Source organism: Notolepis coatsorum, assembly GCF_963971535.1.
Source record: "Notolepis coatsorum genome assembly, chromosome: 12".
Classification (NCBI taxonomy): domain Eukaryota; kingdom Metazoa; phylum Chordata; class Actinopteri; order Aulopiformes; family Paralepididae; genus Notolepis; species Notolepis coatsorum.
In genome coordinates, this window is record NC_140176.1 from 64,331,687 (window position 1) to 64,346,568 (window position 14,882).

Here is a 14,882-nt window from a genome sequence, read left to right on the forward strand (position 1 = left end):
CCCTGGCGGTCAGGAGCATTAGCGGATAGCAGAGGTAGACGGTTCTGGACCGAGGGGCAAGTCGGGACCTCTAAAGGAGTGGGAGGACCGCTAACTGGACCTGGGAGCATCTGGTGCTGCAGGAGGGAAGACTTCCAGAGAGGATTTTTAAATTAAGTGACCTTTTAAAAAGCCATCGCTAATCTAGTCACATGAAACGGCAATTTACGAGAGGGGGGGGGGGGGGGGGGGGGGGGGGGGGGGTTCATTTACTAGCAATGAGCATCTATCAATCATGGTGACAGAGGTGTACACTGGGGAGAGAGAAAATGGAGAGCATTACAGAAGGGTGGAGGAGTGTGTGTACACTGGAGGCGATAGAGAGAGAGAGGAGAGCGGAGGGTTTAGATCATAAAATCCGAACACGCTAACGATTCATAAAAAAATGAAAAGAATGCACGGGTTTGGGGCGCGCAAACAGTATCAATCACAAGCGGCTAGGGGCCTCATTTATGGGCTGAGATGGAATCAAATTTTGACCTCGCTGCCCTTCACAACTTCTAGAAGGCAGCGGCAGCAGAACCATTTGTATCCACCGCTGGCTAATTAGCTGAGCTGGAGAACAAAATTGTACGTTTGATTTATGTAGCGGGCAGGTGGGTAGGAAGCGAGCCCAGCCCAAAATTACACTTGACCGCATGCCCACCTCTCCCTACACTCAGACTAATGCGTTACATTATGCATGCAGATATATAGGAAGTGAAGAGAGGCAGATAGCAGGGCTCTCGACGCTTACTGCTTCTCCCCCAGGACCACGTGTGCCCCACGAAAGACTTCAAGGTGTGAAGAAATTTAGGAGCACAGTGAAAAATGTTCAAGTAACACAGAGTTTATCAACAAACTATTTATTACATACATAATTTATACCGTGTGTGTGTGCTCCTTCTCCTCATGTACAATTATGATGTGAAAACCAGTGGAGGACTATGGAAGTAGGCAGGTATTGCGTTTTTGCTGTATTCCATCTTTTTGTGAAGCTCAGCCAAACTTTCTAGCGTTGCTGTCAGCCATGGTCGCGCAAAAGTCAACAAAACGTCTCCGCTCACACGCTTTGCTGATGCAACCGTGTAAGCAGGGAAATTACATTAGGTCCAAGCAACAGGTCCTGGCTGTGGAGGAGAATTTTCTGCCAAATGCAGTGCGCGCGTGCGGGGGGGGGGGGTTACGGTAGGTTGTAATCTTTACTCACACACTGTGCTTGTAAATTATTTTTATGGGTTCACACATGTGTATTTTTAGTCGCAAATGCTGAGTGCTCGCGCGGTCGAGCCCCGGATAGGATATGATGGAGGCTTCAGGGTTTGAAATTAATGCCATCCCAATCGTCCCTGGAGGCCCGTAAGGAATGTACTTTGGATGCTCAGATTTGTCACCGGGACCCTTCAGGGACGATAAGAGTAAAGCCTTGTATTGTTGGGTGAGCCTGCGCTTTGCTGTCGTGAAGCAAACCTACGCTGAGAGCCGGTAACGCTGCGTAAAAAAAAAAAGGATATTTAAATTGGGTCATTGGCAAACCTCAGACGCTCGCATACATGATGCGCAGTTCAAAGTGACGCAGTAGAGTGACGTTAACCCTTTCACTACCACACTACCAACGGGTTAACCCTTTCGCTGCGACAATGCATACAATTAACCCGTTCGCTGCCACACAACGAATGGTTAACCCTTTCACAACCACACTACATCAGGTTAACCTTTTCACTACCACACTACAGATGGTTACTGTGGTAGTGAAAGGGTTAACGTTCTGTAGTGTGGTAGTGAAAGGGTTAATGACCCGCTGACCTGTGGGCGACAGCACCCGCTGTTAGACCTGAGAGAACAGCTATGTGTTGGTGACATAACGTTGTTGCACTTCAATGTGTGTTATTATTTTGATTGTGTTGGATCGCTTAGATTGGCTATTTAGCTTGTAACTGGGTCAGTCAACAAACACAGCTTGCTCCAACACAATGTATTGGAAATGTGGTCAACAAGCTCATTTATGACTGGCCCAAACTAATTGAATATTTGCTATTTCAGACGCTAATTAGAAACTAATTAGAATTAAGTCTAATTCACTGCCTAATGCATTGGCCTTTAGTTTTTTTTCTCAATTTCAATTTAATTTCAATCTCTCATGTTTATCGAGTATCAGAATATGATCATAGATGATGTCTTTATCCAAGTCTAGATAATGTGAAAAAACACTTTTTTAGGGACAATTACAATACTTTTTGGCGATAGTCATGGAAAAAGTTACACCTGTGGATTACTTGGCAGTGAATGAGGCATTGCTAATACAACTGGATATATTTTCCTTAAAGCCCAACTTGCAGGTTAAACCCTACTCTGCAATTATGGGTAGTTTACATCATTGGTATCTAATTTAATTATTAATTATTTTTTGACGCCGGAAATTTCACTCAGAAATGGTTAAAAAGGTCCACGCACGAATAACATGCACGAGCAAATCTAAAAGCTTATCAGACGCTAGCACGGCCGTGACGTCACTTCAGGAAAAGTATGCCTTATGCCCGTCCGGGTCATAGTACTACTGGGAATATGGCGCTGGCTAACGTTAGCATTATGTCTACTGTCGTGAACCATTTTAGATCGGGGCATGTAGAGGAGTTTGGGGAACGAGTAAAATCATGTGCAGGTCCTCTTCTCAGACCTGTGTGGCAAAGCACTGCACACGCATCATGCAAGCTACACGTCGCTGCATGTTGATCAATGGTGGCCCACTCGGTGCATCACAGTGGGCTACTATTGTGCTAACAACGTGCCGCGGCGTCCGGCTTGTCGGCCGGCATGAGTGCCCGATTTGGGGTGGTTCTCTCCTCTTTGTGTGCCCCAGTCCTGGGTGTCCTGCCGGGGAGCTTGTGGACGCGACAACAGCGGCGGCCGTAGGGTGTTTGAGCCTGTAGCGTTAGTTAGCTCATAGCTATCGTGTACCACTAGCGTTACGGGCTCGAGCACCCTACGGCTGCCGCCGTTGTCGCGTCCATGGGCTCCCCGGCAGGGTACCCGTGGGGACGGGGGTGTACAGAGAGGAGAGAACCATTTTGGGTCGGGCGTTCATGCCGGCCAGCGAGCCGGACGTCGGGATATGTTGTTAGCACAATAGCTACCAAGCTAAGCTATGTTAGCTTCTAACGGTGTATACACAATATGTACAACGACACAATGATTTACATTATTACAAATATGGTAACGTAGTTGTGGCTTTTACAAATAGTGGTTAGCTTTAGAGATGGATGGCTATGATCACGGAGCAATAGTGTTGTTAGGTGAAACAGATACATTTTCATTCGGCTAGTAGTAGCAAGGCTCTCTGCCTGCAGTGCCTGCCACTAGCTGTGTGTGACTCTCAGAGCCCCCTGGTGCCCTGCACCTGTTGTGACGACATCATTTCGATTACACGTGCACGTTATGAACCATTGATTAAAATATCCACGTGCGTGGTGATTGTGTTGGGCAGACAAAATGTTTGATAAAACGCTAAAACTGGGTCAATTTCAATAAACTTTTTTTCCTTCTTCATGAAAGTCACAGTTGGCCTAGTCCACATTGTTTATTGAACAAAAATACAACATGCAAGTTGGCCTTTAACACAATGGCGCCCGACCACAGAGATGTCCGTGTTTCGAATCCAACGGTTGAGGACCAACCACGGACATGTCCGTGGCAAGGTTGTTTTGGCTTTTATTCCATTTTAATAACCTACTCGATGTCACCGAGCAGCACTGCAGAAGTACCCTACTCTTTGAATTCGAAAAAGTGCATTACCGGCCAGATCCTCTTAGGGGCGCTATCTCGATAATGCAGTGTTCCCTGTGGCAGAAGTTGTCTTGTTTTTTCTGGATCTCCAATGTAGTTTTCTGCTAACATGAAGCGATGCCTATAGCCTGTTACACGGAATACGTTTTGGGACGCGGATTTCAGTGTGCAGTAAAGGAATATATGATCAGCCAATGGACATATCGATCTACCAGATGGAGATCGATAACTGGGAAATCTTTTGGGGGATCAAATCTTTTTCACGTAAATTACATGCTGATCAGACCTTGTTATGATAGCCATCCACCCGATCAGCGAATGTGGCTACTGAGGCTAACACGGTTATTGGTAATCAATATCAGAAACGAGGTCCCCCCCCCCCCTTTCATGCATTCATGGTGGACCATCATATCGATCATATGCAGTTTGATTTTTAACTCTAGCTTCTGTAGTGCCGAAATGCCATTGGATTTAACGTTACTAGCTTAGCTGCCTGTATCTCGCCTTCCAGGAAATATACTAGCCGAAATCCCTTATAACGCTTATATTCAAGATGCTATAAAATGAGAACGTATTGATGAAAAAATTCTTTCTTTAAGCCATTTTGAAGGGACGGTTTATGGCCTCAATTGACAATGAGAATGGACAGATAGCAATACTATAAAGTATAGATTTAGCTCTACGAACAGCCCCATGGACTATGCAAGTCTGTTTAGAAATGCTGGCCGTCTAGAGTGATTTTAGACGGATCCTGGCCCCGAAAGTGTTAAAGGGGAACTTCACCAAAAAACAATGCCGATTTATTTTTGCACATAATCCCACACACATCCAAAAACTCGAAACAGTTTTGCTCACATTCATTTAGTTTGACACTTATTGAGAGTAAATGAGTTTGAATATGGTCACCAGTGATGTCACTGGGGACACTGAATCCTTGTGTTAATTGCATCTCAGTGAAATGAGACAACAGCAGTCCCTATATGACAAGATATTGCTATTTTCTCATCTACATAATTTCATTGTAATTAACAAAACGCAAGGATTCAATGTCCGCGATGACATCACTGGTGGCCATATTCAAAATAATTTACTCTCAATAACAACTACATTAATGTGTGCAAAACTGTTTAGAGTGTGTGAGATTATGTGCAAAATAAATCAGCACTGTTTTTTGGGTGAAGTGCCCCCTGTAAGACCCTCGGTTGCAAAATCACAACATCACTTTTAGCTTTTAAAAAAAAAGTGTGTAAATGTTTTTATTATAAAAAATGTTTTAACCACATTTACAGTCAATGGGTCCTGTTGTTCAGCCTCACAATGCGATTGGATAGTAAATGTGTATATAGGTCCCACATTCTGTCAATGTCAATTTAATTTGGGCCTTGATGAGAAGCTGAATAACAGCCAATGAGTGAAGGGGGCGGGTCACACAGAGGTGGCTGTGCATCAACAACAATCCTTCAAACATGAAGAGGCTCAGAGCGAGAGGGTCCTCAGAGTGATGGACCTTATTCTCGTGCCCTGAAACAGTGTCAGAAAACACAACAAACAACACTGTGTGGTCCTCCAGGGCCGGCCAATGTGGTGGAGGACCCTTAGCCTCCCCTGTCCTCACTTCTACCAGAGCTGGGCCCCGTGCCCTTGCTCTGGGCAAGCACTTCAAACAGTCCTAAATGTAGCAGCCAACAGGCTGGCAAGGCCATAGCTTAGTACCAGCCATGTTGCTTATACTGTACCGCCAAGGCTAATATTGAACACTGAGGCACGGTGAAAGGCTTAACCATGTGTGTTGGGGGGTGGAGTATCCAGGTTGGCCAAATAACTTACATTTTTCAAGTGCGTCCATCGCAGCTCCCATTTCTGCCTGTTGGATGCTGGATTTGAGAAATACATATAAAAAAAAAGAGAGAGAGAATGAGAATGAGAGAGAGAGAGAGAGAGAGAGAGAGAGAGAGAGAGAGAGAGAGAGAGAGAGAGAGAGAAAAGGTCTTTATCATATTCAAAACATCCCTTTTTGAAATTCAGTCAGAAAACAGGCCATTGAGAGGATTATCGTGGAAAAAGCATTTTTGAAAAGCCCCCCTTTTTCCTCCAACAATCCCAGGTAACACGGTGCGCACATCAGAGGAAGGTAAGCCTCTCGCATGCTCCGCGCGGCCACCGCTTTGTGCTTTGCAACTCGCCGTCCTTCTGTATATATTATGCATTATGTGATCATAGGAGCCCCAGCGACAGCAGAGGGGGGCTTAAATTTAGTAAATATAAAAAAAACAGTAAGCTGAGGAGAGCTTCCCGCAGAAAGGGACAAACTTATCGGCGGCTTAGGAGCGCGCGAGAAAGAGAGCGCTCTTTCAAGTAGCGGCCGTGGAGGGGGATTTCCACGCGGATGGGGTGAAAGATGTTTGATGGATTTACATTTCGCGGGGCTTTAGTCGCCAACCCCCTCCACCTTGACAGAGGCCTTCTCTACCCGTACGCTTTTAGAAAAGCATAAACACACACATCCGTACTGTATGGATACACACACAAAAGCATAAATATACACATCCATACTGTACGGATACACACACAAAAGCATACATATACACATCCGTACTGTATGGATAAACACACGAACGCATAAATATAAACATCCGTATTGTATGGATATACACAAAAAGCATAACCTAACATGAAAATAAAATACTAATCGACCAAAAAGTACATGATGTACGTTATGTTATAGTCACAAGTAATATATTTATGTTTCGTATCTACAAAAGTACAAAATATGTACACATTTTCCATTTTCATAAATACATCAATATATTACTTATTTGCAATATGTAACGTACACATTTGACATTTGACATTTTCGTAAATATGTCAATATATTACTTATTTGTAATATGTAAACATTTTACATTGTCGTAAATGTATTACTCATGGCTAGATGACGTACAATATGTACCTTTTTCTGTGGTACTTTATATACATATTTTAACCTCTTAAGCCCTAGCCATATTTTCAGAAAATGTGCCCAAAAGTAGATACCCAAGTAAATGGAAGATTGCTCCACTTCTACAAGGTCCATTTGCATGTTCCTGGTATCTAGGGACATCTGTGGACCTCATGGAATGTATTCCCAGTGTCAGAAATACTGTGTCTGTTGCTTGAGTAAATTGTAATGAACCAAAGGAGAATATAAATTATTATTATAATCTCCCCCCCCCCCCCCCCCCCCATCTTTGACGGTGAATAACACGGTGCAAAAAATATTGCCACCGAGCTCATTCAGCACCTTCTTGAGATCAAGTGTACAAATAATCTAAGAAAATGAATACAGGGCAGATGAGTTACAGTGTTTTTGTAGAAACAGTACTGAATTTTGCCATCCGGACACATGCCATTTGATATATGAATATAGAATATATTATATCAGGCCTATAAATTACCTTATTATGGCCATGTCATACATATATGGATCGGGTCAAATCTCCTCTTTTCAATGGCATAGTTCAATCTGTATTTAGTACCACCAGACGTTCACAGAAAGGTAAATAAACAAACTACGTTCTATTGTATGGCAGTAACGTTCAGGTCTGTTCGACCCGTGAGACATAATCATGAAGAATAACGTTGACATTTTATTTTGGAGCTGGGTGATGTCGTTTTATGAAATTCAAAAGCCCATCAAAAGCCCTGGGTCTCTTCTTTCATAAGACTATACATACGTATGATAGCTTCCTTTATTTCCATCTAATTCATCCGGTTTCCGCTGAGATATTTATGTACTCAGATTTAGCTAATAACACTTAAAATCATTGGTAAACAAACGTATTGCTGAAAATATATAAAATATAATTATCAAGTGAAATAAATCTCGGCCCGGTACAGGGCCCGTCGGGCTTAAGGGGTTGCGAGATTGGGCTGAATAAACACACATCCATACTGTAGATTCACACACAGCAAACATCCAATCAGTCCCTACATTGAACACACGATCCCGGGTAGAGCTACAATTAAACCCAGACGCACACAAGAGGCTGCATGGGTTTGCTATCTTGTCACACAGTGTTTCCCCCCATACAAAATTATGTTTTCATGGTACAATTTACGTCAAATCGATAATGAATCAATTCATTTGCATTCCACGTAGCGTCTCTCCCGATAGAGTAGGCCGACGAGAGCTTAATTGCTATAATAAACATCATCAATAAAGTGTGGCCATTATTCTCAAGCCCATTAGCCGTAGCATCAGAGAGAGAGAGAGAGAGAGAGAGAGAGAGAGAGAGAGAGAGAGAGAGAGAGAGAGAGAGAGCGAGAGCGAGAGAGCGAGAGAGAGAGAGAGAGAGAGAGAGAGAGAGGAAGGAGAGCACTTGGCTCCTCCGCGGTGTCTTATCATAGTGGAGTGTTTACCCACCTCGGACCCTTGCCGCAGCCTATGCGCTCGCCTTTGAAGTACACAGCCACCGTGTAGGTCCGGGCGTGCGAGGGCCCCACTGTCTGCAGGGTCCTGAGAATCCAACCAGAGGAAAACAAAAGATGAGGATGAGGAGGAGGAGGGATAAAAAAAATAAAAAATAAAAAATGGAAATAAATAATAACACAAGACTCAAGGACACTCAGAGACATCGTCCTTCAGAAATAACTGGAAAAAAGGCACAGATAGAGAGAGAAAATATGTTCACTTGGAGCAAATCATCAATCTCTGGTGTGAAAGTGACGGGGAGATGTGGGGGATATCACGTTTGACCCCCCCCCCCCTCCGGCCAGATACAAATGAACAGCACAAGCTTTCACGTCTTAACTTCATATGAAACGTTAAAAAAAACGCAGTAACAATCGCATCAACTCGTTTCCATTTCAGCAGGGACAAGGAGAGTACAGGCTCGCGAACACAACCGGGGAGATGTTTGAAATGTTAACATTAGCATAAACACCCTTACGCCCGGGCTCCCGAGTCACTTAAATTATTCACAGACAATTTACTTATTTCAGGAGACCTATCCATTTTTAATGCAAGGTGGTCACTTATGGCACTTTATCAATAATTCAAACCCCCCCCCACCACTCCCACCCCCTTCTCACTTACAAATGAGGAAGCGCAGTGAAGAAACAAATAGAGACTGTACCGTACGGTTCTGAACAAACCTCAACAGGGAAATGATGGCACTCGTCAAATACCGGAGACACTAAGATAAAGAGAGGCGTTGGGGAGTTTGTCGGCTTCGAGCGGCGCACAGAAACTAGAATCTCTGGCTCTCTGGTGGCTGTACACAGTGTACACAGCACTGAAGCGCACAGACACACAGAGGTGAACAGCATGTAGGCGGTCTCAGTATGGGTCCCTGTGGCACACCAGCAACTTACACCGACAGCACCCTATTAGTGAAGAAGGCCACCATTCCATCTGCGATGATCAAGAGCAAATTACTTGTGTGTGTCTGAGAGAGAGTGCGTGCATGTGTGTGAATACACACACGCGCGCGCGCGCACGCACGCACATGCACACGCATGTCCCCTGCAGCGCTCCCTAAAGCGTGGTGTCCTGACCTGAGGTGTGTGAAACGATAGCTCGGGGGTGGAGGTTCTGAATCTGTCATCAGCCAGACAGTTTTCACCCGGGGAACCTTTAGCGAGGGAAGGGGGGGGGGGGTCTCAGTGCATTAACCTAACCCTTCAGCGTCTCTCTCTCAGTTCCTCACTCTCTCGCCAGACGCTCTTGCTGACATACAGTGTGGGGGGGGGGGGGGGGTGAGATGAACCAGACTACGTCTGCGCTAAGTGGCGTTACTTTGTCTTAGCTAGGACCGCGGTGCTCTAAGTCATCTCCGGCAGCCGTGAAAGGGGTCAGGGGTCAGGCCGGTGGGGTCGGCACGCCATTAGGCCAGTGTCCCACGGGGTGGCCAGGGAGATGCAGGAGATTATCGGGTGCTATATCCTGTACACAGAAACACAGCAAATCAATACAAGTGTCTACAGCAGCTCAACTTTGAGTGTGCCGCTGGTGTGGGATGTGGCTACATCCTCCCAACACCCTGGCGTGTTTGTGTGCGTGTGTGTGCATCCTTGGTTTCCTATCCATGCGGGGACCGAATGTGCCCACAAGGAAGGATAACAAGAATGTTCCTGTTCCCGTGGGGTCTGACCAAAGTGCCCACAAGGACAGAAAACGTCTTTATTTTCCTCGTGGGCACGTTCGGTTACTGCGGGGAAAGGAAACCAAGGACACACACACAGGGCTATTTCAGGGCTATGGGTTCGGCATGTCGTGGTTATGGTTAAGGTCAGTGTGAGGGGTTAGGGAATGAGAGTAGGGCAATGGACAGTCCCCGCAAGCGATGAAAGTGTGGCTGTGTGTGTGTGGAGACATGGTTTTCTATACCCCATGTCCTCGAAATACTGCACAATTGCACAGCCCTGCTACAGTATATTCCACTGTATTTGTATTCTAATTTACTCTACTACATCCTGCACAATTGTACAGCCATGTCCTATATTCTATTCTACTTGTATTCTAATTTAATTTATACAATTAATTGTATTATACTTTAAAGGAAAACTCCAACATTTTGGGAAATTAGCTTATTTGCCATCTACCCTGGAGTTAGACAAGAAGATACATACCTTTTTCTTCTATGTGCATGCAGTAGGAGTAGGAAGACGTTTGGAACTAGGCTAATGGAGGAACCTACTTCCAGTGACTGACGCTAAGCTAGGCTAACGGTGCGTGTCTTCCTACTCCTACTGCATGCGCAGAGAAGAAAAAGGGTATGTATCTTCTTGCCTAACTCCAGGGTAGATGGCAAATAAGCTAATTTCCCAAAATGTTGGAGTTTTCCTTTAATTGTCTGTTAATTCAACCTAACAAATTCCTTGTATGTGCAAACTTAACTTACTTGGCAATAAAGAATTTTTTTATTCTGATTCTGAAAGCAATGTGATGTAAAATGTGTGGATCAAAATTAAAGTATTCACATTTACATTTAGTCATTTAGCTGACGCTTTTATCCAAAGCGACTTACAAGTTCTGTACGACAAGTCATCAGGAAGGGCACAACTCTATCAGCTGAGTAACAATGTTTATCAAAGTGTTGAGTGCTACTATTCAAAGTTTGTGCGTAGCAGCAGTGAAGCTCGAACGATCCGGGGGTTGGCTCCGATTCCGGCTGGCAGGTCCCTAGAGGTGTAAGGGTCATAGGATGGTGTTGATGGTGATGTTAGAGCTGCATCTGTCCAGGCAGACAGACTGATGAACTGGGCGGGGAGAGAGCTGGAAAGAGTTAAACTTCAAAACTACTATATTTTCCTTTCGAAACTTCATTTGTGCAGTGGTTAAAAGGCGGACGTTCAGGATTCTGGAAGCCCTGGCTCTATTTCCCACTTACCAAAGAAAGCTGATTTTATAATAATGACTCCTTTCTCAGGACAATCCTCGCTGGCCACGTGGTCGTCCCTGTACCTCCAATTTGTGCCGTGCAGAGGACAGTTCTTTGTGCAACTAACAAAAGGTGCTTTAAAAAACAACAAAAGGGATGGATCATTAACACATTGACCGCCAAAAACGGCTTACGACGTATTTGCTGGCCATGCTAATTCTGCCAGACCACGCTGTACGACGTTATTGAGATCATATTTAATTTTTTCGCCATGGCATTCATAATTCCGCCACCCAGCCTCTGCTGATACAGTGGGACTCTGCACAACAGTGCAACGCCTCAATACCGCCGCCTGGTGGATGATCGGGCGAGTTACAACCGGAAGTGGATCTGGTGATCTCGGTGCATCTGGGAAATCCGTCCGGCAGTCACATATCGTTGCGGGACTACAGACACACACTGGCGTGCATATGGATCGCTGCCATAACTCAATAATCGATATGATTTGGGCGTTTATTGCGCCATACAAACCGGAAATGGATCTAGTAGATCAACGTCAAATAAGTGGGATATTTTTCCTCCAGTCTCATCGGCGAACGGTAAGAGGACAGTAACGTTACTTTCAGCTTGATTGTTTATTCTTTTCACTGCAAACCGCTGATCAATATATCACCCATACTACATAAAGCATTTACTGATGACCACTTTCATCCGTGCATGACGAATCATAACGTATACGATCATGTACAGTTGCATTTTTTAATATAGCGTGTATTGGCAATAAACGGCAGTTGATAATCTATATATGCGTTTATGCCTATAACTCACGTTCTATGAATTACTGCAGAAAACGATAAAAACATACTTATATTCTAGAAGATATTTTTGGAAGAATCTATGAATGAAAAAGTATAACGTTCCTACATCCTGAACGATAGATAATCGATGTTGAATGGGCCATAGTAATGTCAATTTAGCAATACAATTTAAAAAGTTATAGCCCTGCAAAGAAGGTGAACATCTCCATAGGCTTAGACTGGTGGCAGTGAGCATACATTGATGGATAGAAGCGTGGCAGGGAATGTGTTAAGGCCCGGTGCTTGTCTTTGTCTGTATTATAGTGTCCATTCTTTTCTTTTTCTTTATTACCGTTTGTTATTATTGATTGATATTCTTTTTATCATTTTAATAATTTTTTATTATTCAATGTGTCAACTATTTGTGTGTGTGTGTATGTTATGTTTGCATATTTGGCAGGAATGGCTGGCCACGCCTAACCTGACCCGCCAAAGGATATGTTACACAGAACCACCTGGGAAGTCGCCCGCTGAAACGGTTTGGAATAAGAAAATAACTTGGCAGGGTATCTCTGCTCGTAGCCGCCGGTAGTTCCTCAAAGGAACGCCGATTGGTCTTAACCTGGAAGCCTGACAAGATGGATTCTCTCATCATCTCACAAAGCCAGCTGCCGTGCAAGGTTAGACAACGCCGCCACCAATGGAAACCTAGTAGAGAAGCGCTTGGAGCGCATATATACAATTGAATCAACAATTGGAAGTGCTTTTACAGCGGTTATATCCAAAAGTTACAACTGAAGATGAGTTGGGTATGAATGAAGCACAGCATGAACTTCGGTGTACTCTTACCCTTTCAACTGAGATAACCAACCAACCCCCCCCCCCCCCCCACTTGGACTCACTGTTTGGCAGTTTCCATGGCGACACACTGCTTCATGGCAGCTGTCAAAAGCATTATGTCAAATGACGCAGGCGCTTGCTGACCTTTTGTCAGATAAGAGGTCTCTTTGGGAGCGTTTATTTATCACAACAACAAAGAGCTTTACACAACTATTCACAATGTTCAAGGACCACGGATGAGGAGAAAAACTCATGGCACATTATATTTATCATTTCTCAAAATATATGGTATAACCGGCATAATGGCTGAAACTATTGAATAGAGTAGTTGTTTAGATTGTTTTGAGGATAAGGATGTGCAGTTTGTTTGTACAAGCTCATCTACTATGTGTGTGTGTGTGTCTTAAAGGAGCACATCGACTTTTCGCCAACTGATCCATATCATCAACTCACCATTATGAGACAAGAAGATCGATGTTTGTTTCATCCTTGTGCTTCCTGTAATTGCTGTGCCAGAGCACACAGTACCCGTTTAGTGTTCGGTACAAACTAGCTGCGTTAGCATCATCTCAAGAGTGTGGTAAATAACTTTCTTGCGACATCAAACCGGGTTCGGTTAATCATGCCGTGTGATGCAAAGGGAAACCGGACAGTCATCTTGTTTAGAATATTGTTCAATTAGACATATAACTAGCTAAACCAACAATACAGCATGCACTTCTTGGACCTACTTTCCCTACTGATAAACCCCAGCTCTGTTCTCGTGACTGGTGAGGAGGTTGCTTACTGCTTAGCAACAGAAAAGTTTGGCTCAGCTGTCAACATTTGTTTGTTACTAGATAGATAAGTGCAAACGTTGCTGGCAACTTTTCCCCAACATCATCATGGAACCCATGAATAAAGATGCCTTTTTATTTATGGACACTGACTCATATTTATTCATGGACACTGACTCATATTTATTTGAGCTGGAGTATAGTGATGAGGAGCTGGTACAACTGGAAGAGGAGAGGGAGAGAGGAGGCTGAACGAGCTGGGCCAGGGGCAGTGGCAAGAGCCTAACACAGCTAAGCTAGTCAAAGGTACTGTGTGCTAAAACGTTAGCATGGACCGTGGTGCAGCAATTACTGGACACACAAGGACGAAACAAACACAGATCTTCTCATCTCATAATGATGAGTTGGCGAAAAGTTTGCATGCTCCTTTAACCCTCTAAAGCAGAGTGTGACACCCATGCGACATGTTTTACAAAACATGAAATATCTTTGGAGCCGTTTGTGATAACGCTTTGCTTTGAATTGTATCTGAATCGGGGGATTATCTTCTTTCCGTATCTCTCTGTCACCCAGAGCGCCGAAGTTCGGATATTTTTCTGTCTTCCGCATGCAGACTAGTAAATCCACTGCTTTTATCTATAGTATAGTACTATAGATATAGTAGATAGATATATATATCTATAGTACTATAACACTCATAGTGAAGGATTTGATGCGTTTTAAGTAGGGCTGTCAGTTTATCGCGTTAATTAGATTAATTAATTACACAGCAAATTATCGCGTTATGAAAATGTATGCTAAATTTATAAATAAAAAAAGAAATTTTTTATAATTTCTTTATTTATTTTTTTAGCTCATTCATTCCATAATAACGTAGAATAAACATGTATAAATTTTTTTTTTTAAATAGGCTATTTGCATGTTCTTGGTATCTGATTCTAGGGACATCTATGGATCTCAGGGAATGTATTGTGTCAGAAATACTGTGTCTGTTACTAGGCTTGAGTAAATTGTAATGAACCAAATGAGAATATCAATTCATTTTTTTTTTTTTTTTTTTTATCTTTGACTGTGAATAACACCATGCAAAATCTAAGCAAATGAATAAAGGGAAGATGATTAAACAGAATGTTTTGTAGATACAGTACTGAATTCTGCCATCCGGACACATGCAATTTGAAATATGATTATATAGAATATCAGGCCTAAAATGGTTATGAGATTAAAATGCGATTAATTAGATTAATTAATTACAAATCCTGTAATTAATTAGATAAATCTTTTTAATCGCCTGACAGCACTAGTTT

General features: G+C 43.4%; 1 protein-coding gene across 1 annotated transcript in view; it reads right to left on the bottom strand.

The window, feature by feature from the left end:
• drosha (drosha ribonuclease III) overlaps window positions 1-14,882 on the bottom strand; it is a 247,470-nt gene that overhangs the window by 27,121 nt on the left and 205,467 nt on the right. The window contains exons 30-31 of the mRNA XM_084326516.1: window positions 8,204-8,296; window positions 5,629-5,675 (exon numbers count right to left, since the gene is read on the bottom strand). Coding sequence (XP_084182642.1) covers window positions 5,629-5,675; window positions 8,204-8,296 — 140 coding nt within the window. The remainder of the gene's footprint in view (window positions 1-5,628; window positions 5,676-8,203; window positions 8,297-14,882) is intronic.